Raw genomic sequence first — 26,393 nt, 5'->3', positions numbered from 1 at the left:
TGAGGTGGGGATGCCAGCTGAGCTGGGGACGGAAGGAGCCAGCCATGGGGACGTCACCGGGAGGACTGTGTCACTGTGATGGGGAGGCAAGGCCAAGGCCCAGGGAGGGGGAGGGCTTGGTGTGTTCAAGGATGGGAACTGGAGGCCCTTGTGGCAGAAAGGGAGCCGCCGGGCAAGAGTGGGTGGGCCGGGCTGGAGAGGCAGGCGAGGCGGGGCATGGCGGCCCGTGGGGGGTCTGAACCGAATGCGAGCTCAGGCGGAGAGTGTTAAAGGGCTCATGTGTGGCCTGATCTCACATATGTTTTCTTTCTTAAATTAAGTTTATTGGGGAAACACTGGTTAAAAACATTATATAAATTTAGCCAACCAACCAAATGGGAGAAGATATTTACAAATTGATACCTCTGATAAGGGGCTAATATCCAATATATATAAAGAACTCATACAACTCAACTACAGAAAAACAAACTATCTGATTAAAAAATGGGCAGAGGACCTAAACAGACTCTTCTTTAAAGAAGACATAAGATAGATGGCCAACAGATATATGAAAAGGTGCTCAACATCACTAGTGATAAGGGAAATGCACATCAGAGCGACAATGAGCTACCTCCTCCCAGCTGTTAGAATGGGTATTACCAATAAGACACAAAGTAAGTGTTGAAGAGGATGTGGAGAAAAGGGAATCTCTTACATTTTTAAAGCTCATTCAGGATGTGGTGGGAGAACCCATTATGAGACCAAGTGGGAGGGGGCTCCTGTGGTTGTCCAGGCAACATGTGATGGGGACGTGGGCAGTGCTATGGAGGTAACTGTGTCCCCACCCCAACCCCACAACTTAATATATTGAAGCCCTAACCCCCAATATGATCACTGGAGCTAGGACCTTAGGGTGGTAATTAGGTTTAGATAAGGGCATGGGGTCCCTCATGTTGGGATTAGTGCCTTTATAAACTCGCTCTCTCACTCTCCCTCTCTTTCTGCCGTGTAAGGACGCAGGTAGGAGGCCCCCATCTACAACCAGGAGAAGGGCTCTCCCCACGAACCAAATTGGCCAGCACCTTGATCTTGGACTTCTGGCCTCCAAAACTGGGAGCCGTCGACTCCTGTGGTTGAAGCCACCAGCCTATGGCATTCTGTTACAGCAGCCCGAGCTCACTAAGACAGATGGAGTTGGTGGGGACCCTGAGTGTGGAGGCGGTTGTGTGGAAGGGGGATCCAGGGGGACTGGCTGGTGGTTGGACGTGGCAGGACAGAGAGGGAGTCCAGGGTAACCCCCTGGGGCTTGGGGCTTGAGCAACCCCGTGAATGGTGGTGCCATTTCCTAAGATGGGGGCCCGCGAGAGGTGCAGGTTTGGGGGCTTGTCTAAAACACATCCGAGTAGAAATGGGAGCGGGCGGCTGGGTCTCAGGGGAGAGGTCTGTGTTGTTGACATAAATTTGGGGATAAAAGTGGACTCAAAGCCATGGGCCCAATAAGGGCGTTCAGAAAAGTTGGAGGCAGGTACTAGGCATGCCAGTGCACCAGGAAAGAAACAGAGGCAACGAAGGAAAGTTCTGGAACCCCGGCCTCTGATGGCCATGATCACCTGCCTCTGTGCCTTCTGGATCATAAGACACATCCTACTTTGCTAAGAGAGCCTGTAGCTCCAGGTCCTGGTGAGGAGAGCAGGGCCTGAAGGGGCAGGCACTAGCTTAAGGACCCGGTGAGGCCACTGCGGCAGCACCTGGGAGGGCACGGGCCCGGGAAGCTAGGGGACGGCGCGTCTCCGCCTACCTGCCTGGTTCGTGGTGATGTTGACGACTGCGGCCCGGCGGGGCTCAGGGCTCAGGTCAGACACACCGTTGACGGCCTCGATCCAGAAGGAGTAGTTCATGTGGGCCAGCAGGTTGGCCACCAGCAGGCTGGCCTGCACCAGGCTCGTCTGCTGGGGCACGAAGCGGGTGCCGCTCCCACACTTCTCGCAGTGGCCCAGCGCCCAGGGGCAGCGGCGGCACACAGCATTGTAGGTGATGTCGCTGCGGCCACCCGGGTCCAGGGGCGGGGCCCACTCCAGGGTCACAGATGTCCCATTCACACTGGAGATCAGATTCACTGGTGCTGAGGGCGGCCCTGGGGAGCAGAGAGCGACAAGTGGGGTGGAGGATATTTATTTGGGGTGGCCATTTCCCCCACTAGACCACGGAAGGTCTGGCTCCCCCATGATATCTGGGGCTCCCTAAGCATAAGGTCACACCCACTCTATCCTTCGGAAGCTCCCCAAGGGCGGAAGCAGTGTCTCTGATGTTGGACTAGGACCACAGTGTCGTAGTCTGGGCAAAGAAATCTAAGGCCCCCTTCCTTCACTGGACCACAGGGATGCTGCAGTTTTTGCTCCCAAAGTTCTCAGCAGAGCCAGAGGGAGACAGCACGGCCCTGGGGGTGCCCCCGCAGTCGCCCCGGGGCGAAGTGTCCCGCTCTCCACTCCTTGACCCCCTGTGCTGAGTTTAATGTAAATGCCGCTGGGCCCATGCCTACACTGGAGGCCCCAGGAAGGCCAGCAGGTGACCCCAGCCCTTCCCTCCGCCCAGTCCCTAGAGCCCCTGTCTAGGCTGCACAGAGACTTTGGAAAGAAGGGCGGGGTCGGGGCAGACCCCTGGGGGTTAGGATTTGGGCCAGGTGGGCCGGGGTGGAGGCTGTGAAGACCTCTGGGCCTCAGAATCCCAACTCTCAGAATCCCAGGAAGGCAATCTTTGATCTTAAGAAAACAGAAGTGCAGAATCTCAGAATCACAGAGAATCTTAGAACCTGAAGGGTATGGACTACTCAAAGCCCAGACTTCAGATTTCTAGAACCTATAACTGTGAAGTTGGGGAGAAAGCAGAGTCTGGTCAGTGGAGTGCAAATGTCACCCAGCCATCCTCTCTGCCCTGGCGGGTCCCAGGTGGGTAAGTGCACAGGTCTGGGCAGAACGGTGGAGGGAGAGGGGGTGCGTACATGCGCAAGCGCCCCTGCACGGTGTGAAGACTTGGGCCAGCCCTTGCCATGTGCATGGAACCTGGACTGGGTGGTGTAGGAGCTGAGGGAGAGAAAGATGGGGATCAGGTTGGGGTAAATTCTGGGGCAAAATCAGCCAGAATCTTATGAAGTACCCCCTGCTCCACCACAAGAGCCCAGGGCATGCTGAGCTGGCTGCAGTCCCTCCCCAGCAGGGATGGAAGCATGAGAGGCCCCTTCAGGCCAGGGGAGAGGAGGCAATGGAGGAGCCAAGTCAGCAGGAGGTCAAGACAGCCACACAGTAGGCAGGCCTCCTCTGGAGTCCCCTGGGGTACCCAGGGCATGCATGCACACAACATGCCTGTTCCAGGTATACGCTTCCTTTGCAGGGCCAGAGGTATACACGCTGAGTTCACAGGGTGTGTTTGTTCAAGCTCTACTGGGACTTAGGAATCCCCTACAGGCACCCAGATGTGCGCACACACTCGTGTACACACGGCTCCTAAGAATCCCTTATGGGTTCTGGGGTCCAGGGATGGTACTCACGGGTGCAGGGTGCTGACGGTGGGTCTAGGGCTGCGCGGTAGTAGCTGAGGTCACAGCGACAGGCCTGCATGGCAGGGGCCGCGGAGTGGCTGTGGGGAGGGCAGCGGGCACACAGCTGGTCCCCGGGCGCAGACTTGTAGAAGCCCAGCTCACAGGCTGTGGAAGAGAAGGGGCCGCGGGTAAGCCAACTGGTCTCAGGGACAACTCTCACTCTGACCCAGGGCCTTCTTGCAGCCGGGGGGTGGGGGGATTCCCCTGAGGGACAGACGTGCAGATCTTCAGCAGCACCCGGTCCTGCCTTCATCTGTGAGGGACGGACTGAAGCACAGAGGGACCTGTCACTTACATAGGCTTGCACGCCACGTCGAAGGCAGAGAGGAGGCTGGGACCCTGACACCTGAGTCCCAGCCCCAAAGTCGGCACAGGGAGGAGCCCCTGCTCCAGCCGCCCCTCCCACCAAGGCCCTGCCTGACTCTGTCCTTCACAGGGTACTGGTCTTGAGTGAGACGCAGGCCTCAGGGGTGGGGGCCAAGAGACTAAGAATCATCGGGGAACCCAAACCCCAGGGATGTCACTTGGGTGGGATGAGAAAGTGGGACAGGGAGTGAGAGTGGGCAGAAAATGACCGGAAGAGAGACATGGGTGATAAGAATTAGAAGAGCGGGGTGGGGGGAGGCTGGGAGTCTTGTGTGTTCGATAAGCCCCTCACGCAATGGTGGCCATTTAGGAATTGCAGGCCCCCGGCCCCTCTGTCACCATGGCTGTGGCAGATTTGTCTCCCGTGTGGCCCTCTCTGCAGCCTCTGCCTTGTCTCTCCTCTGGACGACCTCAGCGGCTGCCCGCCCGGCCTCCAGACCTGCCTGCTGATGTGGTCACCATTCATTCCGCCCGAGGCCTGGGTGCCTGCTCTGCGCTGGGCACGGGTCTGGGCACTGGAGACATGGCCATGAACAAGATCCCCCCATCTCTGCCTTCAAAGAGTGGGATTAGGGGTGGGGGGCCCACAGCAGGCACGCTGTCACCCTTCCAGGAAGGAAATAAAGAGGATGAGCTGCAAAGGGTAAATGGTGGGAGGAGTAACCTCCTCCAAGGAGGAGACAGGAGAGGGTATGGTGGTCTAAAGAACAAGAACGAGTGAGCCGTGCAGGGACTGGGGATCCTCCAGGTTCAGGGACTCCCTATAATGACACCTGACCCTGGCACTGCCAGTTCAAATCCTCATGGGCCCCCGAGGCCCGCTCTGCAGCCGTCCCCAGGGCCACCTCTCACTCCCTGCCTTCGAGCGGAGCTACAGACTGGCCATGCCTCACACCCAGCGGGTTGCTTCCTGTCCCAGGGCCTTTGCACGTGCTGCATCTGCCTCCTGGGATGCCTTCTCACCTGTGTCAACCTGTCCATCTCTCGAGATACATTTCCACCATCTGTTCGATGAAGCCTTTTGGACCGCCCCACACTGCCCATGCGCGCGCGCACCCAGAGGTGGCCACTCCCACCTGGACTTCCGCAGTCCCTGCTCAGTCTCAGCGCCCGAAACCCTCTGGCTGTGCCTACCGACCTGTGTGCCTGACTCCTCTCCCAGGCCAGAAGGTCCTGCGGGCAGACCCTTGTGTATACGGCCGCAGGAGGCCGGGTCCATCTCAATATTCCGAGCACATCTGGCTGAGACGCTGCCAGTGCTGGGGGGAGTTTTCAAAGTGAGCTAATCCCATCGCTACCTGCTCCGGGCAGAGAGAGACCCCAGGGGTTCAGGAGGCCCAAATGTCACCCAGGCAGGCAGCTCCCAGCTCACCCCTGGAACTGGACTCCTCTGCAGCAGGGGCCACCAGGAAGCTCACAAGGGTCTCTTTCCGCTAAGCCCGTTCTGAAAACCTCAGGGCTTGAGAGGAGTTCCATTTGGAAAGACACAGTGTCATTTAAAAATAAAAAAATCCTACCTCTTTATTATAATAGCTAAAATCAGGTTAATTTGTAAAACTCTCCTAACCTGAGAGAACACCTGAAATCAGGAAGAATGATAATGTCCTTAAATTGCTTCAGAGACTCAAGAGGCCGTGGAGCCGGAGGGGCTTCTAGGTGAGGGAAGTCAAGGGAAACGTGCCTTGGTTTGGAGACATCTTCCCTCCGCCTCTGGGGAGGCCCAGGGAGGGCTCAGGTCTGACCTGGGGCTGGGAGCTTGGAATTGTGGGGGCTCCTACTTGACACTCTGTGATGTCCCCTCCTCCTCCCAGGAGCCACCCCCCCACCCCCCGCCAGGAAGCCCAGTCCAGGGCACAGCCTCTGAGCCCAGGAAGTGGGCTTTGCACTTGGTCAGCAAATTATTTGTTGAATCTGTCATGGAACTGAATGACAGTAATCCTCACTGTAATTATCTTTCGGGTCCATGGTGCTTAGCACCTCGGGGACGGCTTGCTTATTCTGTCCCTCAATTATTCCTTCGCCCATATTTACTGAGCATCTGTGGACCCGAGCTGAGTGGGAGCTGGTATCCCGCTCTCACGGAGCTTTCAGAGAAGTGAGGGGCAGGCAAGGACACATGCGGTGACACCTTGGCATGATGCGCAGCACGAAGGAAGCACGTGACAGCCTTCGTCCGAGTCCCTGACCGTTCACAGTTCATCTGGCCCTCGCCAACTAAGACCAGCCCTGTGGGGGCAGGCTGCCCGGGTTCCTTTGCTTGTCTAACCTCTTCCCATAGGCTAAGTGACATTGGCATGTTGTTGGGCCTCGGTTTCCCCGTCTGCAAAACGTGGGCTCCTACGGCCGCTATGAGGACGACAGGGATGCATGCACATGAGTGCACGCCAGGATGGTGCCTAGCACCTATTGTTACAATTCTACATAGTCGGCATTGATACAGCTGTTTGGCAGAGAGAACACAGAGGCTTGGGGAGCTTGCGCGCTTTGGCCTAGGTCTCCCTACCCCCAGCCAGCATGCAAACCCAGGTCGGAGAGCCTTGGAGGTCCTCCTGGCCTTCGAGATGGCCCCGCCCCACTGCTCGCCAGTGGGCGGTTCTCACACGCTCCACTAACACCCATATGGCTCGAATGTGTCAAGGCCAGATTAATCCACGCAATGAAATAAAATAATCTTTAATAAGAATACTAATCACCAGGCCTCAGGGAGCCCAGAGACCTGGAGGCAGAGCCGGGAATTAATGGCCGAGACAGATGGAGCAGCTCTGGGCTGGGGCTCGGGCTTGCCCGGCGACCCAGGGCGCTTCCGGAGTCTGCGTGCGCCCGTGTGGGCTGTGGGCCAGGAGGGGCTCCTGCCCCTGCCCGGGGCACCTTGCCCAGGCCGCCTGTCAGGCCGGCTGCTGCCCGAGGCCCCAGCCACCTCTCCTTTCTCCCCTGCCAAGAGCTTGAGATTTGACAAATATGGTGTCCGCCAGTGGACGACCAAAGGAAATTAATTCTAAATCAGATTTCAAGCACAGTCAGGAGGCAAAAGAGCTCAATGTCCATGCCCCCTACTCTGAAATGAGACTCCGATATTTATAGAAAGATGATTAAGGCCGCGGAGGGTGATTTATATTCTGTGTCCAGGTGCCAGGAAGGATGGCCACTTGGACTTCAGACTCTGGGCTGCTGCTCCATTGGGTGATGTTCTGACGAGTCCTTTCCCTCGTGGGTGGGATGGGGTGGGACGGGGGTGCAGCCAGGTGTGGGGGAGGTCACTGGGTCAGGAACGGTGAGGCCCGGAGCGCTTTCCGGTAGGGGAGCTGATTCAATCTGCCACTTCTAGCTGTGTGCCCTGGGGCCAGCCCCTTCACCTCTCTGGACCCCTACGTCCTCACCGGTAAACTGGCTCAGCCCCACATTCTTCTGGGGAACTCTGAGGCCTGAGGGAGGTCTCAGTGAGGCCTCGAAAGAGCCCTGTGACCAGACAGGTCCCTTCTCCTGGGCTTTATGGTTTTCCCTGTGAAACCAGGCACTGCCCAGCCACTTTTGAGGGGCACTTTGAGGGCAAAACTTGGGAAATGGGGAACTGGAGGCTTGGAGGGTGGCTGTCACTGTGGGTCTGGCCCCTGCCTGGGAGGGGGTGCTCAGGGCTGGGCAAGGCAGGACCCCCTCCCTAGCAAGTCCCAGCCCTTCCTCTCCTCGCTCTTTGCTCTGAGACAGCCACCTAGCACAGAAGGCCAGGGGCCCCATGACCTCAGGAGGTCCCACTCGGCTTGGGCAGGGGGCCACAGCTCTGAGAGGACCCCCCCTCAAGTAGCGCAGGAAATGCACCCCTATCTGTCCCCAGCTCCTACTTGGCCCCTGTCTCCCTACTCTCAGGCCACCCACCAAAGACGGGGTGCACCTCGGTGTGGGGCCTGTGTTGCCGCTTCAGAGGAGGTCCACAGGCAATCACAGAAGCCCACCGACAGGGCTGAGAAAAGCCTCTCCTCGCGTGACCTAAATTGGCACTCCGTCCTTAAGCTTCACTGCCTGCAGGGCACTATGAATTAATATTTTTTATGGAACCTGTAATTATCTTGCAACTAGCATAATTATGTTGTATTGTGATTTAGATGTAAAATTCAAAATAAGCTGCAGTTCCCTGACCCTGCTTTGCCATCTCCTTGTTATTTTTTATTAATGTGCCAGGAAGTGGCCTTGGCTTCTCCTGGCCTTGGGAGATGCAGCTGCTCAGGCCTTGGGGTTTCCACCAAGAGCCCTCCCTTTGGCACGCCGTGGGGCCTTGGGCAAGACATTCCCTCTCTGGGCTCCACTTCCTGCCGCTGTCAAATAAGGAGGCTGGAGCAGTACCTGAGTCCTCTGAGCGAGGCCACAACCCCGAGGGCAGGAGGACCAGCCTCACGTGCATCTCAGTGCCCACAGGACAAGCAAGCGACTTGGCTTGTGCTCACTGGCTAAATCCAGAGCTGGGGGCAGCGGCTGACCTTGCGCGGATATCCACCGGCCAGTAAACCTACTCTCTGAATGTCGTCCAGCAATGGGGGAAGCGGGGCTTTGTGGGCAGAGGAAGCAGTTCGGGGCTCTGGAGTGAGACAACCTGGGATCAGACCCAATACTTAGCTTAGAGAACTGTTGTAAGAATGAGAAAGGTCGTGCACTCCCAGAAGGCTGGGACTCCCAGTGCCTAAATCTCCAGTGCCCAGGACACAGGAGATGCTCCCCAGAATGTGTAAGAATCACTTATTCAAGTATCTGGCACATGGCAAACATTCAAAAAATTGTTGCTAAAGAACTTCATTATTCCCATCAGAATAAGGGGGTGTTGGGAGCCAGTCCCAGCAAGGAAAGCAATTGGGGTGGGCCGGGGATGGGTAGAAAGACTACTTTGGCTAGAGCAAGACAGACCTCGGTCCCAGCTCTGCCTCTCACCAGCTGTGAGACCTCTGCAGGTGACACTACCTCCTGAGCCTTAGTTTTCCCATCTATAAAATGGAATTATAAATGCCTGCCTTATTACAATGAGCAAATGAATTGATGTAGGAGGAATCCCCTTGCAAGCTGTCAAGGCAATAGGGATGCCTGTTATTGTTATTACCCTGCGGGGAGCTGAGAAATACAGGGATGTCTGTGATGGGAACCAGGAGAGCCTGGCGGGCTGGCAGCCTTACACACAAGGCCACAGAGGGTAGACCAAATCCAGAAAGAGGCAAATGCCACAGAAGGCACTGTGAGGTTTAGGGTCTGGGAGAGTTAAAGACTCGTAGCAGTTGGAAGTATAAAGAAAGATTTCTTAAGGAAACTAGAGAGCCCCAGAGCGGGGCCTGAAAGGGCCTGGTAGCTGGACGGAAGGTCCTGGTCCAAGAACGACCTTGTGCCTCACTAAAATTGTCAGCCTGTGTCCTGCTCAGTCCCGTAAACACCAAGGGATCCTTCCTGCTGGCTACAGGCAGAGGGATGGCGCTGAGGGGCCTGAAGTTCCCATGACTGTGGCCTCGGGGCCTGTGTGGTGGCAGTAAGGGCTGGGAGGATGTTCCTAGTGGCCAACAGGGCTCCGTCCCAGTGTTCACTGAGGCTGTCTGGTCTCTCTGATCCCTTCATGGGCACATCTCCTTCCCCAAGAGAACCAGTGGTCTCCACAGCGGGCTTCGCTGTGCTCTGAGTGGCTGAATTGCCGTGTGTCCGCGGAGGCCAGGGAAGGGCAGAGGGCAGACAGGCCGAGAGCAGGAACAGCTGGGGTAGCAGCTGTCTGTCCACAACCACACTCTCAGTGTCCCCTGCTGTCAGGGTGCTCGGCTGCACTGCCCCCACATAGGGTCTGCTGACCAGACACACACACACACACACACACACACACACACGCACGCACGCACGCACACGCACACGCACGCAGGGCCTGAGGCCTGGGCCTGCTCCTGGCCTCTGATGTGGGGATGCAGCAGTGTATCGGTGGGAACAGGCGCCACGGGACGGGAACAGTCCCGTGCATAGGAACACGGGCTATTTCACGATCCAGGCGCCCTCAGCTGTCCTCCTTCACGAGGACCTTGGTTGTCCTCTCTCGCAGGTCCTTAGTAAGATCGTCCTGAGCAGGGGAAGGTTGCTGCAGGTGCCCAGTGACGCACCCGGCCTAGACAGTACTCCCTGGGTGCCCCGCCTGCGTACTGTCGCTGAGCCCCCCTCTGCACTCATTCACCCAGGGCCCGGGGCCGCTTCCTTCTGCCCCACTGGCAAGTAGGTTAATAGTTTTCAGCACAGACTGTAGAGCCAGACTTCTGGGTTCAAATCACAGCTCTGCCACTTGCTAGCTGTGTGACCTTGGGTATAAGTTGCTTCGCCTCTGTGTGTCTCAGTCTCCTCATCTAGAAAATCAGGATAGTAGTTTCTATTTCATAGGGTAGCTGTGGGGATTAAATGAGTTAGTATATTAAGAGTGCTTAGAACAATGCTGACCGAAGTTAGTTCACAGCATTGTTCCCTGACACAGGTACGTACCCAGTAGAACACCCAATCACCCAGGTAGCTGCAGGTGTACCTCTCCGCAGTGCCACAGAAGGTACCACTTGGCTATAGTGTGTTTTGCTCCCTGTCCCCACCCCCTCAATACACACAGGTGGCCTGTGTATTTGCTGACACAGAAACATGGGAGGTTCACCTACTGTCCCAGGTGCTGTGTGCACGACCCAGATGCCTGCTGGCCACGGCGACCCCCCCACACCGTGGCAGGCCTGCCCAGGCTGAGCCCCCCTGCCGGCCAGCCCACGCGCGGCGCGCTCACCCACACAGGCATCCTGCCGCTCCTCGTAGCCGGCACTGCACACGCACTTGCCAATGGGCACCAGCCACTCGCCCTCGGCACTGCAGTACATCTTGGGCGTGTCCCGCTCCTCTGAGTGCCGCACGCACTGGCCCCGCACCTCCACCAGTGAGGAGGAGTCAGCCCCTGTCACTGCCTCCGAGAAGGCAGCCAGGTTGCGCACCATGGTAGGGCACTTCTTGTAGTAGATGCGGAGGGACAGGATGGCGAGGCAGGCCCCGATGTCCTGGAAGGCCAGGTAGAAGCCGCGCTTGCTGAGCGGGCCCACACCGCGCACCTCCGTGTTGAGCTTCAGGCGTCGCACGCCCAGGTCCGCACCCGTGAAGCTCTCGTCGGCTGCAATGGTGTCGATTTTGAGGAACTGGCTTTCTTGCGTGCTGGCGCCCAGGTCGCGGTCTGACTCCAGGTAGTAGAGGTTGAAGGTCTCCTTGCAGGTGCCCAGCACGCCGGGCATGCTGTTGCAGTCGCGCAGGGTAAACTTGATCTCAGCGTAGACGCGCCTGGCACCATCGCGGGGCACCCAGCTGGTGCGCAGCCAGTTGTTCTGGTTGGGGCTCATGACGTTGCACACCTGGTACGTGTGGATGGGCCGGAAGGACTCGTCCACCTCGTTGATGGAGTCCCACTGCAGGCAGAGAGAGCACAGCCAGCTGCAATGAGAGTCAACACTTTGCCTTCTTTACCAGTCACCCTTGCCCCGTGTCCCATGTATTGCGCTGGGGGTGTCCTGGGGGAGAAGAGGGCCCATGCTCCCTCCTGGAGGAGCTGCCTTTTCTGGTGGATTGTCACAGCTGCTAGATACCAGGCACCCTACAGATGTGGCTTGCAGAGTGCCACATCCTTCAGGGGAAGTGTTACTTATTGCCTGTTTACAGAAGAGTAAATAGAGGCTCAGACATATGAGCTCCGTGCCTGAGGTCACATAACTAGGGAATGATGGAGCCAGGGCTGGAACAGCTACCGAACCTGCAAAGCTCTGACCTCGCTTCTGTGTAGCTCTTCCAATCATTCCTGGAGTGAGCGGACTTGCTGGGGGACGTCAGCAGGTCCCCAGGCCAGTGTTCCTATCAGCCGCCTGAGGAATCATTCTAATGCATGAAGGGACCATGTCGTGTCCTCACCTCAAATCCTCAGCAGTGCCCCCTGAACTGGCGCTAGTTCAGTGCCTGATAATCGACTCTCTCTGTCCTGCCGCTCCTGGGGGTCCCTCGGCCCCCTACATAGGGCTGGGGGCTCATGGGTTGGCCTGGGTTCCACTCAAGAGAAAACTAGGATGCAGGAAAGTTGAGTGTGATAGCTCAGTGCCAGGTGCTGGCCAGGCATCGCTGATTCAGAAATAAACCAGGCACTATCAACAGAGTGAAACGGCAACACATGGAATGGGAGAAAATATGTGAAAATCATGTACCTGATAAGGAATTAATATCCAGGATATATAAAGAACTAATAAAACTTAATGACAAAAATACAAAGAGCCCTATTTAAACATGGGCAAAGGACTTGAATAGATATTTCTCCAAAGAAGCTATACAGATGGCTAAGTAGCTCACGGAAAGGTGCTCAACATCACTAACCATTAGGGAAGTTTGAATCCCTAGCACAATGAGATACCACTTGACACCCATTAACTATTATCAAAACAAGAGGAAAAAAAACAAATGTTGGTGAGGATGTGGAGACACAGAGCCCTTGTGCGTGGCTGGTGGGAATGTAAAATGGTGCAGCCGCTGTGCAAGGCAGTACGGCAGTTCCTCAAAAAATTAAACACGGAATTAGCATACAGTCCAGCAATTCCACTTCTGCGTATACACTCAAAAGAAATGAAAGCAGGGACTCAAACAGGTGTTTTGCAGACTGAAGGTGGAAACATAAGCCCCTATCGTGGGGTGAATGGATAAACAAAATGTGGTCTCTCCATACCACGGGGTAACATTCAGCCCTAACGGGGAATGCAGTCTGACAGGTTGCAACATGGGTGAACCTTGAGGACACTGCACAAAGTAAAAGAAACTAGACTCCAAAGGACAAATACAGCATGACTCCCTTGCATGAGGTGCTCAGAGTAGTCAGATTCACAGAGACAGAAAGGAGGATGGCGGCTGTCCAGGGCTGGGGCGAGGGGCGCGGGGAGTCACGATTTAATGGGGACAGGAGTTCAACCTGGGAAGACGAAAACGTTCTGGAGCTGGATGGTGGGGATGGTTGTACAACAACGTGAATGTGCCCAATGCCACTGAACTGCCTACTTAAACATGGTTAAGATTAAAAACAATGGTGAATTTTACATTATGGGTATTTTACAACTTGAAGAAAGGAACACACCAGAAGTACCTCTTGCAGGGATGGGAGGGAGGAGCCCCAGCGAGACTGGAAGTGTAGACAGTGTTCAGTGAGCACCAAAAGGCCAGTTTAGACACAGAGGAGTCACGCAGAAGATGCAGCGGCCTTGGGCGGGTCGCTGCTCCTCTCTGGGCCCCAGTTTCCTCAACTGCAGGATGCTGGTTAGCAAGGAGCAGTTACTGGTGGGCTGAGTTCAGTGGATTCCTGAGGACCCCGGGGAGAGGCTGGGGGCCTAGGGCAGATGGAGGGGGCAAGCTCTGGGTCCCTGTCCCAGCTCCACCAGAGACGCAGAGTGCCTTGATCCTCTCTCTTGGGCCTTTATGTGCACTTGTCCTTGAATTAGAAATCCTATTACTTAAACGGGGGTAGGGGAGCGGTAAAGACCATTCCTCATGAAATAAGCCAGACAGAGAAGGATGGTTGCTGTGTGATTTCACTTACGAGTATGTGTGGGATCTAAAGAAGAATATAAACAAACAAACAAAACAGAAACAGACTCACAGATACTGAGAAGGGACTGAGGGTTGCCAGATGGGAGTCGAGGCTAGGTGAGCAGGTGAAGTGACTAAGTACAGTTGGTGGTTACAAATAGCCACAGGGGTGTGGGCGCAGCAGAGGGAACCGAGTCAGCAATACTGTGATAGCTGGGTATGGCCAGGCAGGGTCTGGACTCATGGCGGGAGCCCTTCGTAAATTATATAAATGTCTAACCACTGTGCTGTACACCTGAAACTAATACAAAATAATATCGAATGTCAACTGTAATAGAAAACAATTTTAAAAAGGAAATAGAATCAGAGGTAAAAGGTAAAACAATGTGGTGCTCTGAGAATCCGGGGGGCTCTGAGCCGTTCCATCAGCGCTAGAATGAGGACCCCAGGCATCTCACGTCTTCCTGCCCTAGAGCACCCCTCTGCTTCACCTCACTTGGCCAGCTGCGTGTGGTCCTGACCCTCAGCACCCACATCGGTAGAGTGGAGCTCGGGCAGGCCCACCCCGGAGAGCCCCCCGGGGATGCAGAAAAGCCTGCGAAGGCCTTAGCTTAAAGGCCTGGCAGACACAGGCCCTGAGGAGTGGGGCTGACGTGACTGACAGGAGGCTGAGCCGGCGGCATCTCCCCAGCCCGCCCGTGCCTGCCTCTGGGGACCACTAACTCCGAGAGGTCCGGGGTGTGCCCGCCTCACCTGAAAGCAATTGTGCTTCCTGCAACCCCCACCTACCCCGACGGGCCCCCCCGCCCTGTACCCCACACTGCCGCTGGGGCCTCTAGGCAGTGCTGTGTCACATCTGGGGTTAAAGTCATTGTCACAATTAATGGAGCACCAAAGAGCCGACCAGCTGCTCCTTGTCTGTTTCCTGCCAGGGACCGGGATAAATTAATCGACTCTATGACAGTCTGCTCCAGCTGCCCCACCAGTGCCAACGGCCTGACCTGGCTCTGCCAGCCCCAGGGCTGCTGCGGACGCTCAGGGGGCGCGGATTCCTGGGGGCTGGCAAAAAGGTGGAATCAGCCCCGTTCTCCACCTGGGGCCCCCGTCCTGAGCTGGGTGCCTCTCTAGCCCCGGCACACTCCCCCCTCCACCCCCACCGTTGCTCTGGAACTCTGTCTTCCTCCCAGAACAGGCTGCAGTGAGCCAGCTGTGCAGCCCTGGGAATAGACATCCCCTCTCTGAGCCTTGGGCTCCTCACAGGCAGAATGTGGTAGCTAAAGCCTGCCCATTCAGTCTTCTCCAGGGGCTGGTGAGGATCAGGTGACACAGAGGAAAGGAATGTGTCCTCTCATCAAAGGCAGACCAGAGGTGAAGCCCACCCAGGGTGTGCAGGGAGGGGTGCAAAGGCCAGGGAACAGCCTGGATAAATGCGTGGGGTCTGGGGCCAGGCTTCCCCCAACCTCACTAGAGATATTCAGCCGCTCAGGGCTTCTGGCTTCTTGCTGGTAAACTGTCTTTTCCATGCATCATCTCATAGATGACAATTCCATGGAGCCGGTTGTTATCGTTCCCACATTATAAACGAGGAGGTTGAGGGGAGGTAAGGGATTTGCCTCAGTCACACTGATTAGAGGTGGCAGAGCACCGGTTCACCCAGACCCAGCACCTTGGCCTGCGGCCTGCCCGATAATCCGTAACTTTGCTGGTGCTGGAGGACGGCCCTGGAGGACCCTGTACCCTGGGTGTTTAAGAGACTCCAGGACCCGAGGGGTGGAAGGAACCTCAAGGACCATCTCCAAAGGCTCCCCACCCAGCTGGGCAGGAGAGTCACCTGGAAAGCGCATTTAACCAAAGGTCCCAGGCTCCTTCCTGGATGCCCTGGAGGTCAGTATCTGCATATTTCACCTGGGAGCCCGGCACCGGTTCAAAGTCCAGAGTCTGGGAATCCGGTGTCTCATCCAGCCTTCTCTCCCTGGGCAGGCCCCCTAGAGATGGGAGGTGGCCCACCGCTCAGAGGACAATGCTGCATTGCCTCCTGACTCTCACAAAGAGGACAGAGACTGAGGAGGGCAGAAGGGACTCAACTTGGCCTCCAGCTCAGAGGTACCTGAGTGCCAGTCCATTCCTTGGAAGCTGACGGTGAGCAAGTTACCCCCCGCTGCTCTGAGCCACAGATTCCTCACCAGTAAAATGGGGTGGCTGTTCCTACTTGCAGGACTGGTAGTGGGGATTAAATGAGATAACATCTGTGAATTGGCTAAGAGCTATGTGAATATAGGGTATTATTTGTTCTAACTCCCAAATGAAATAACTTCGAGCCATGTTTTATAGCGCCCTGCAAACAAAAGAATTACCAGGTGATCGTGCAAAATGCAAGTCGGGGCATGTTCCTCGCCTGCTTAAAATCCTTACCACTGCTTTGTCACTCGAAAAGCCAAGCCCTAAGACCTGAGCGGGACAAAGGGACAGAGACACCCAGAGACAACCTGGGGCCTGGCCTACTCCTTCCTAGCTGCGAGGTGACAGGGGAAAGGCTGTCCTGGCCAACAGCCAGGCAGTCACCTCCTCGTGGGTCCATCCCCTGCCACTGGCAGAACCAAAATCCTTTCCCACCCATGCATATCCCCAGGGGGACAGGCATCTGGGGCGCACACAGGGAGCGCTGCACAGGAGACACTAAGGCCCAGGGAGATAAAGGGACACCCAAGGACGCAGCCTTTGTTTCCAGGCAGGGCTGACCTGCTCAGCCAGAGAAGGGGATCTCTGTTAGTTCTTGGGTCCCCAAATCCTGTCCTTCCAGCTCCCTGAAGCCTCGTGCACAAGGGACGATGACAGAGGACTCAGCGCTCTGCTCCCTGGGGCCATCAGAGCAAAAGGGGCGGGGCTCTGTTCTGATCTCAGCCACAGCCACAGGCCACAAATGGCCTGGATGAAAACCCTACCCCAAACTAAAGAAATACTCCCTTCAAAGTATTCACTCTTGGTGCCAGTACCACTGTTATCATGATTAATATTGTTATCCCTGTCCCCAGAGCCATGGAAGCTGAAGTATCCATGAAAGAAATTGTGTGTACATGACGTGCTCATCTCTGTAGCAGGGATGTGTGTGTGTGTCCCTGAGCACATTTGTAGGAGGAAAATTTATGTGAGATTTAACCATAATATATACTAATAACAACGATGATGACAATGATCCATTTAGTGAAGGCTCACCGGGGGCCAGGCACCTTGCCAAGATCATGTGTCATCCTCCCTCACCCTCGCAGCAAACCCCCGAGGTTGTCACATGCGCATCCCTTTATACGGATGGGAAACTGAGGTGAAGTGGTGACCCAGGGCCACCCAGCTTGTCGATGGCAGAGCCGGGACCCCACCAGGCTCATGGGCTCCTTTGGCTTTACTGCCCCGCACCCTGGGATTTGGATAAGAGAAGTGGAGGAAGCAGGCAGCGTAGCCTTGTCCCTGGAGTTGCCAGGACCCACTCCCCAGGAGGGCGTGTCTCCTGTGAGCACATGGCCCACAGGGACCTGATGGGCGGAGCCCAGGGTTACCGTGGAGGCCAGGTGGGCTGAGGGCTTGGCCACAGGGGGCACACATACTGGCAATGCCACCTGGGTGTTTCTGTGGGAAGAGAAGCAAGCAGGGGCTACAGGTTTCCTGGCAGCCTCTGGTGAGGGCAGGGCAGCTGTTAGGGGAGGGGACCGATCCTGAAACCGTGAAAGGCCTGGAGAGGCCCTTCCTGGCCCTGTTCCTCGGTAGTGACGTGTCTTAGGCTATCCTGGGCCCAGCCGTGGCGCGTCGTGAATCTGCGGGTCCAGGACACAGGCATGAGGAGCTCACATCTAGGGCCTCAGACATGAAGAATCAGGTGCCCAGCGCCAGAGCTGGTTCTATAATCTCAAGGTTCTACGTGCACCAAACTATTAAGAAATCGGCAGCTCTGCCTCTAAGTGCTGCGTGTCCTTGGGCAAGTGCCTTCCCCTCTCTGGGCCTCTGCTTCTTGATCTATCTGATAAGACTCCGTGAATCACAGCCACTCTGCTCACAGAGGGATGAATCTGGCCCCATGGCCCATCTCTTACCCCGTGAGCCGGATACGTGAGCCAGCCCCAGTCCCCGTGGATGGTTGACGTGTCCAGCAAGTTCACTGCAAAACAGGAGACAAGAGCACATCAGACCCCGGGGACCACCTTCCCCAGTCCCACAAGACAGCCGACCCAGCCACAGTGGTCAGCGCTCAGCCCCCCGCACGCCCGCTCCCTACCTCTGTGCCCCTTCTCACCTGCCCTGTCCGTGGAGGCTCAGTTCAAGTTCCCTCTCTTCCCCGGAGCCTTCCTCTCCCACCTCCGCCAACACATCGTCATCTGAAGTCCCAGAACACACGCTGCCCCGAATGCCAGGCTGCCCGCTGGGTGGGGCAGTGGGATGGCTGAGATGGGCGCTGGCGTCTCGGAGGCCTGGGTCATAACCCCGGCTCTGCCACTCAGGAGCTGCGTGTCCCTGAGCAAGTCCCTTCTCCTCCCTGAGCCTCAGCCCCCCCTGTACGATGAGGGAGACAGCAGTTTCTGTGTCGCAGGGGGCTGTGAGGCTGACTCGGCCCTTGCCCACTCATGGGGCGTAATGGCATTCAAAGTTCCCGCCAACCAGTAGGTCCTCTGTGCACATTTGACATAGAGGGATTGAGGGGCACAGAGCTGCTTCTCAGTGAGCACCTACTGTGCGCTGAGCTCTGCAAGGGGCTCAAAGATGAGATGCTTCATCTGTGACCCACACAGCCACCCTGAGGCATGGTCATTCTTGTCTCCATTTTATGGATGAAAACACTGAGCCTCAGGGAAGTTGAGGAACACTTTTAGGTGTCGTGAGCAGAGCTGGCGCTCAGAGCACCTGCTGTGGCAACCACAGCCAATGCCTCCAGCTCTGGCTGCCGGACTCGTGGTGGGGAAGGAGCGCTGGCCGGAAAGTAAGTCTATTTTTAAGCCAGACCCTCACGGTAGGGAAAAGAGCCCACAAGCAGAGTCAGACACCTCTGGGCTCACATCTCAATGCATTGAGGAGGTGCTCTGAACCTCCATTTCCTCACCTGTAAAATGGAGATGATGCTATGAAGGTGGGTGAGGGAAAACTGTACAGCCTGGGGGCCAATGCCTCACCAAAGCCAGTTCCCTGTCCCTAAGTCCCAGCCCTGCCCCCTCCTCCAGCCCTGCTGCCTCTCACTAATTAAGAAAAAAGGGCCTGAATCCCAGGTCTGCCTCTCCCTGCTGTGTGTCCTTGGGTAAGTCCCTTCACCTCTCTGGGCCCCTGCTTCCTTTGCTCTCTCTGGTGACAGTTGTATGAGAAGGCTTTTGGCTCCACAGTCCCAGGGCTTTCCATTTCTCTCTCTCCTGCGCACCCCCTCTTCCAGCCAGCAATTATGAGTTCCAACTAACCCAAAGGGCAGGGCTCGGGCAGGTCACAGAGGGTTAAAACCAGGCCCCCCTGGAACTTTCTCGATGGAAGGCTGTGTGTTCTCTGCCTGAGATTTGTATAGCTCTATGCCTGCCCCTCAAAGATGGAGATAAGTGTCCTCGGGAAATGTTGGCATGAGGATGCTCTTGTTTGCTGATTTTCTTCTTCCTTTCACCCTCCCCACCCTGTGGTGGGGATGCAGGGGAGGCTGGCTGGGGAGAGGGCCTGCAGAACCAGGGAGGAGCCTCTGGGCTCCTCCAGTGTCCCCAGAGGCCAGGCAGGATCAGGGGATGGAGCCAGAGTCCCAGAGGGAGCTCCCCTCCAGGAGCCGGCCCCACGCCAGGGCCAGGGGCGCAGGCACAGAAGCCTTCCCGCCTCCCCCCGCTCCCTCTCAGGCAGTGGGAAGGAAACTGGGTCAGGCCGCTCTCTCCTGCTGCCGGGTGGGAGGGAGAGGGGGCCGCACTGCAGCTTCCCCCAGACCAGCAGGGCCTAGTCTGGGGAGGGGGTGGGGAAAGAGGGCTGTGGGCTTCCCCCACCCTCCCCCATCCCAGATGGGGTGTCAGAGCTGAAGGGCCCTTCTTCACACAGCTCAACCTGCCCCTATGCAGAGGGTGTCTGAATGAATGTCCCCCACTTGGACTCCTCCCACGCCCCACGCCGAACACCCTGACTCTAGGGGCTGCTGCCGACAGACCCCACTTTCCAAGCCCTTCCCTCCCCCGGGAAACTCTACCACATTTGCAGCAGATTCTTGATCCGCCAGCCAGGGGACTCAGATAATCCAAAGATAAGTCAAAAGTCGATTCTATCGGATTCAGGAAGAGCTACAGGATTCCGGGGCTGCTTGTTCTAATTTCTTCCAGACCCTTCTCTACCCCTCCCCTCTCCTCTCCCCCCTCTGTCCTCCTCTTCCCTACCTCCTGTCCCCTCCTGTCGGGGGAGCACAGTGTGTCTTTCACAGGCCGACAGGAGGTTCCATCCAGGCTGGAGAGAATTCCAACACTCGGCCTACCTGGCTGGTGCCTGAGTCCCCAGGGAGATTCACGCCTTCTGGCCCTCAGGGCTGGGCTCTCTCCTGCCTCTTGCACGGCCGGACTGTGGGTCTGCGTGACGTCTGTGATGTCAACTCCCCTCTCGGGGCCTGTCTCCCCACTTGCCAATGTAAGGGTTGAACTGGATGGTCTCTTAGGGCCTTCAGTGAAGCAAATCACTTAACCCCTCTATACCTCTGTTTCCTCATCTGCAAAATGCTCATAGGCATCCCTTCTGGGCCTGCCTGCCAGGCCGTTCGGGGGGATCAAGCGGATCCCTCTCCCGCTCTGAGAAGCACAGACAATTCCTAAGCCTTTCCTGTTCGACTGTGGAAGGCATTATGCGATTTCTTTTTTTCTCCAGTATCGTCACCTTCCCCCATTCCATTTCACTGAGACTAATACTTAAATTGATTTACATTCCCTGAGGACACAGCGCATGATGGTGAGGCTGGAGAATTCGGGGTGGCCAGGGATGTCAGCTGGGACGTGGATACCTCCAAGATCACCCTGAGGTGGTGGGTAATCCCCGCCGCAGTGACAAAGGGCTGCCAGCCCGGCATCTCCGCAGATGCAGGGCCCACCCCAGCCCAGGGAGGGACCTGGCGAAGGGGCACTTGACCGGCCTGGGGCCCTGTCACCTTTGGGACCCCAGCTGGGAAGAGAGGTCTCTCCTCAGGTCCCCATGTCTTCCTGGCTGATCCTCGTTCTTCATCAGCTGAGCTGGAAGGGACTCCTGTTTGGTCCACGTGGAACCCATTCCCTAGGTCTCTGCACATGGCTTTCTGACCCAGCTATGGGCATCCTGTGTGCTGACCGGACAGGTGTAGACAACATGTCCCTCCATCCTGCACAGACTTCCCTGCCTCCCTCTCTTCATGGACCTGGCCTCTTACCCAACTGTTCTCCCCAGACACCGACACATCCTCTTTCTCCGGCCAATGGCCTATCCTTCCCAAAGTCCCTTCCCCAGGGGTCTCTGGTGTCTGCCAGTCTGCATTCTGGAGGGTGCCGGCTCCTCCTTGAGGCAAGAGTTGAATCAGAGTTGAGAGTACACCACCCAACGCCCAGAGCCTTGATGTGGGTCCCCTGAGTCCCGCTGGGTGAGGAGGCTGCCTCTTCGCCTGTACCCGACCCTGGGAAAACTGCTTCTCAGACCACCGCTCTGAGAGTCACTGACGCTCCCCTGGTGTCCCAGGAACCTGCACCTCCTCACTGCCCACCCCAGCCGGGCTGTTCCTCCTGCCATCTCCCCACTCAGCTCTCCTGCTATAGCCCCCGCTCCCTGTGTGACCCATGCACTGGAGACTATGAGTTGACCGCTGTCAGTGTGCATTTATTCTGTGCACACCCATTTCTGTGGGCAGGAATGCAAGTTTGAGGTCCTCCTCGTATGTGGTGTCTGCCCACGAATGTGCATATTTTCAAGTGTATGCCTCTGTACATGTATGTGTGTGCATGCGTGTATTGCCTGCATTTCTGTGCCTCTGACAGTGGGCGGAGGAGCTGTCCATGCATGCGAGTCTCTCTAGACCTGGGTCTATGCGTGTGAATCCCGACGTGTGTCCGTGTGTGCATGTACGCTTGAGAGTATATTGTATCTCTGCGAGATCTGTGTGTGGAGGTGGATCTGTGGTGTATCTGAGGGTGGATGACAAGCACTGGCTCCGAAGCTTCCTCAAATTTGGAAGTTCATTCTGCCGGAGTGAGACCAGCTCTGGACCCCGGACATCAGCCAGGAGCCAGCAGGGAGCACTAGGTCCAGCTTCCACTGGCAGCAGAGGTCTGGGATGGGGGCGGGGCAGAAGGCAGAAGGCAGCACCCAGGGCAGCATCCTGTGTGTGTGTCAGTCGGTGTGGGGCCCTGCCTCGGTGTGGGGGAGGCTGATGGGTGCCCCCCAGCTTTCGCTGTCCCCTGCCGTCACCAGGAGGTCATCTGCCAGATGCTTTGGGTCCTGACTGTTCAGTTCCCAACCTGGTCTCCCTCCCCTGTGTCCCCTATGTGACCAGGCTGCCCCAGCCTTGCCTCTGGACAAGACCTTGACCTCTGGAGCCTTTCTTGACTCAGGTCGTCCACTTTAACCCCTCAGCCCTTCCTCACCGGCCGTCCCCCCAAGGCTGCCCCTTCCTGCCCACCAGAGCTGCCTCCCTACCAGCGAACACTCCCCGGCTGCTGTCCCTCCTTCCCCCCCCAGTCCCCCAGACCCGCAGTCCAGCCACTTCCAAGCCTCATTCCCTGCCCCTCATTTCTGTCTTCCCCCAAACCCTGCCCTGCTCTCTCTGGTCCTCGTTTCTCAGTTATTGGTCCCCATCTCTCAACGCTGCCCCCTGCCCGCTTTTCCTCCAGCCCTCTGAATCTCATCCTGCATCTTTGTGTCCCTCTGTCATGCTGTCCTCTGTTCCCACCCTGTCCCCTGTGCTCTCAGTCCCCTCTCCTCTATACCTCGTCTCCTGTCTGCTGACCCCCATCCTGTCCCTGTCCCCAATGTCGGATATGCGGTTCTCTGTCCCCAGCTCCTAACCCTCAGCCCTGTACTCCCTGTATCCCGTGCCTCTGTCCCTCATCATCAAGCTTTCGGGTTCCTGTTCCCCAGTCCTGTCCCCTTCTCCATCGCTCTGTCCCTTGATCCCAGGCCTCTCCCGCGGTGCAATCCCTGTTCCCCACGCCCAGGGATCCAGCCCCGTTGGCGCTCTGGATCCAGGGAAAGGAAGTTGAGCCTCGGGCAGTGCGCGCCTCGCCCCCGGCCTCCCGGCCGCCCCCGCCCCGCAGCCGCCGCTCACCTTCGCCGCGCGCCGCGGATACGCTGGTGGCCGCCGCCGCCACGGCCGTGACGACCCAGAGCGCAGGGGGCAGGTGGCCCCGGGCGGGGGCCATGGCCGGGAGGGCGGGGGCGCTGCTCACCCTCGGGCTCGGCCGCGGCGGCCCGCGCGTCTGCGCGCTCCCTGGCTCTCCCGCACACCCAGCGGCCGGGTGCACACACCGGCGCACACGCCGGCTCACGGCGTACACGCGGGCACCCGCGCCCGCTGCCGCCGCCGCCGCCGCCGCCCCGGGCGGGGGTCGGCCCGTCACGGCGCAGAGCCAATCAGCACCGAGGCGAGGGGTGTGGGGGGGCAAAGAGCCCGCAAGGCTGACACCCGGCAGATGGACACCACCAGTGCACGTGCGCACGCTCGCACTCATCCGCCTGCATCTTCGGGGGTGGCGCGCTCCCCGCGCCCCACGTTCGCACGTGGAGTCAGAGCCACCGCGCCCAGTGCCACAGTTAGGACGCCCCCCGCGACACCAGGACACGCAGACCCACCGAGGGAAGTCCCCGTGTGCACACACAAGGGCGACATCCAGCTGCATACTCACTCTTACACACATGGCTTAGACTCATGCGCCCACACAAAGCGCCTGGTACGGTGACACACTTGGATGCGCGCACACACTAGTTCACGAACAGAGGCTCAGAGACCCGTTTAATGACAAACTTTAGCTAAAAACTCTCTCCCCTCCCCTGCCCCTATGGCTGGGCATGAAGGGGGCACCCTTGTCTTAGAGCGCAGTGGTTGTGAGCTCAAGCTCTGGGACCAGATAGACAAGCCGGTCAAATCCTGACTGTGCGGCCTTGGGCAAGTTTCCTAACCTCTCTGAGCATCAACTTCCACGTCCATAAAACAAGAACAATAGTACTGATATCCTGGGACTGTTGTGAGAGTTGTACCCAAGGACTCAGGTAAAGTGCCCCTCCTTTACTGCGAGGCACACAGCCAGGTGGCTGGTAACGGCAGCTGCTCTCGGATGACTGTGATTAACACTTCTTGCTTCTCCCTGCCTTGACTTCCCCCACCTCCAGTTCCATTTCCAGAAGTAAGAATCTCCTCCTGGGAAAGCTGTGGGGGGAGGGCAGGGGCATGGGGGGCCCTCCACGTGTGGACTCACCACCCTCCAGCCCCATGAGCGCCTGGTGGCCCACGTTGTCCTGGAAGCAGGTAAGAGGTCTCCAGTGCCCAGGAGCTGGCCCCCACGTGTGGGTGCATACTGGGGCCGAGTCCTCATTGCCTCTAACTTTTAACGAGCACAGGCTATTGCTCAGGGCCCTCTGGCTACACTCCCAGTTCCTGTGCTCACCAGGGAAGGGCTGGACTCATGGCTGCAGGTTACACAGAATGATAAAGACTAGTTGGGGAGTGTGTGCCATGTGCCAGACCCTGCTTTAGGAGCTTTACAAACTTGCTCCACTTTAAGCGTCATGCAGCTCTGCAGGGAGTGCAGCTGAAGGAACTGAAGTGCAGAAAGGGCATCATTTGCCTTAGATCATACAGCTGGCTCAACGCTAGAGAGGTGCTCAGATCCAGATCCACTGGACTGCAGCGCACTCTCTCCTGGGCATCTTTGTTACAGAATGGGAAAGGCAGCTCCGATAAGGAGCCCTTTCCCAACAGCTCAGATCAACTGCTTCAACGATGTAGTAAGCCCCCTGTTAACGGAGGCATTCAAGCAGCCACTGGGTAGAGACTGTTTGGGAATGCTGTGAGGGGGCTGGGGCGGGAGGACATGGGAGCAGGTTGGTCTAGACCCAAGGGACAAACACAAATGCCCACAGGAGACAGGCGGGCACCCTAGTGCGGGAGCCTGCCAGGAAAGTGTTCCCAGCTCCAGCCAACAGTGCCGTGGGGATGTGAGCCCAATCCTTTGCATTTCCGGAAGTTGTATATCTGGATTTTTTATGTGGTGTCTATTAATATTTCAAGTTGGCAGCTAATGCAAATATTGTAATAATGCTACAGTGTGGACAAACCCATGGGTGGAGTGGCCTCGGCTCTCAGCCCTTCAGGTCTCCTCAGACGGAAGAGTCCATGGCTGGCCACCTCACTCCTGCGGCTTTGGGGGCGTGTGCAAGGAAGAGCAGAAAAATGCAGAGTCAGGACACAGTCACGAGCAACCAGGGCAACCCCTGTCCCTGCCAGGGCTCCCAGAAATGTGCGTTGGAGGGGGAGGCTTTGCCCAGGGCTGGGGTGCTGTATCCCCAGGTAGAGGTGGAGCCAGCCACCCCTGGGTTTAGCCCATTTTGCAGGTGAGAAAGCTCTGCAGGGTACCACTTTGGTAAAAGAGGCGGTTCTGGTTCTGGCAGGCGAGATGGGTGTGTGTGAGTATGCAAGGCGGGGGTGCAGGCGTGGGGAGTGGTGAAATCCGCTCGACCTTGAGCCACCCTAACCGTGCCCTGGACTCCTCATTGTCCTAAGCAAGTCCACTCAGCAGAGCCTAGGCTCCTCCAGAGAAACCCCCAACCCCAGCCCCTTCTCGCTCTCTGGTAGGTTCACTCTGTGAGGGGGCGGGCAGCCCTCCTATTTGTAGAGAACCCCCTCCTTCTTTCCCAGCTGTGGGACAGAGCCATTGGTGATCTTCACAAGACCCGGGCTCTAACATGTGGCCCACGTGGCTTGCTGGATTAGGGCCCCCATTTTCTCATCCGCAGTGGGCCCACTCGGCCAGTGTCCCGAGTTCTCAGCGACAGGACGGGAGCCTGGTCCTGGCCCTCCCCTGGGCTGGTGCTGGGGTTCCCAGGTGATGAGACATGGCCCTGCCCAAGGAGCCTTCCAGGCTGGAGGGTGGGCAGCCCCACAAACGAGTGAGGAAGTAGCTTAGGTTACGTGGAACGGATCCACTCGGGCCACGGGGACTGTGCTAAAGCTGCACGCTTCACCGCGAGCCCCGGGCGGGGCCGGAGCGTCGGAGGCAGCGCTGTCAATTAGAAATACAGTGTGTGCCACATAGAATACTCAATTTTCCCCCCTAGTAGCCACATTTTAAAAAGCAAAGAGAAAGAGAATGAAATTAAATGAAATAATATAGTTGTTGAGTGTCCGTTGCCTGGTATGTAAGAGTAATTTGTTAATCAATTCACTGATTCAACAACGCCGCGGTGAGCCCCGCTGCGGCGCAGCGCCAGGCGCGGCGGTGGAGAACGCGGACCCCGCGGGGGCAGCCCTGGCCTCGCAGAGCTCCAGTCTAACAGGAGGCAGGTCATTAAACAGGCGACGGCAGAAGCCCCTTCCACATAAGGGAATATTTCAAGAACTGTAAGCACCAAAACTTAAAGTAAAATTTACAATTTAAAATATATATTTATTTTAATATAAAGTCCTCTTTAAGCAGAAAATACCGACTGTAATTTAGCTCTTTCTCGGTGGCTTGGAGCCATCTCTGTGAACAAAGAGTCACTGCATCTTGATGTGGGAAAGGACCTAGTGTTGAGTTAGTTCAAACCGCTGCCAGTGGGACAATATGAGACAGGGGTGCCTTCAGGGTCATAGAATTGGGTGAGCCTCTTCACCCTTGTCATCTAAAGGACTCCGGGTTCTCTGCTTTAATAGTGTCTCCGCACCTCTCCTCACTCCGAGCTGCCAGCTGCCTCC

General features: G+C 57.1%; 1 protein-coding gene across 1 annotated transcript in view; it reads right to left on the bottom strand.

Annotated features, from left to right (window-relative positions):
- EPHA8 (EPH receptor A8) overlaps window positions 1–22,863 on the bottom strand; it is a 31,700-nt gene extending 8,837 nt beyond the window's left edge. The window contains exons 1-5 of the mRNA XM_054571453.1: window positions 22,770–22,863; window positions 17,593–17,657; window positions 10,701–11,364; window positions 3,524–3,679; window positions 1,778–2,113 (exon numbers count right to left, since the gene is read on the bottom strand). Of these exons, the coding sequence (XP_054427428.1) occupies window positions 1,778–2,113; window positions 3,524–3,679; window positions 10,701–11,364; window positions 17,593–17,657; window positions 22,770–22,863 (1,315 nt within the window). The remainder of the gene's footprint in view (window positions 1–1,777; window positions 2,114–3,523; window positions 3,680–10,700; window positions 11,365–17,592; window positions 17,658–22,769) is intronic.
- Window positions 22,864–26,393: the final 3,530 nt, after the last annotated feature.

The sequence above is a fragment of the Pteronotus mesoamericanus genome, unplaced genomic scaffold, assembly GCF_021234165.1.
Source record: "Pteronotus mesoamericanus isolate MK-2021 breed Mesoamerican mustached bat unplaced genomic scaffold, CSHL_Meso_final contig_221, whole genome shotgun sequence".
Taxonomy (NCBI): Eukaryota; Metazoa; Chordata; class Mammalia; order Chiroptera; family Mormoopidae; genus Pteronotus; species Pteronotus mesoamericanus.
The sequence above is the reverse complement of the archived record's forward strand: the minus strand, read 5'-3'. Positions and strand labels throughout refer to the sequence as shown.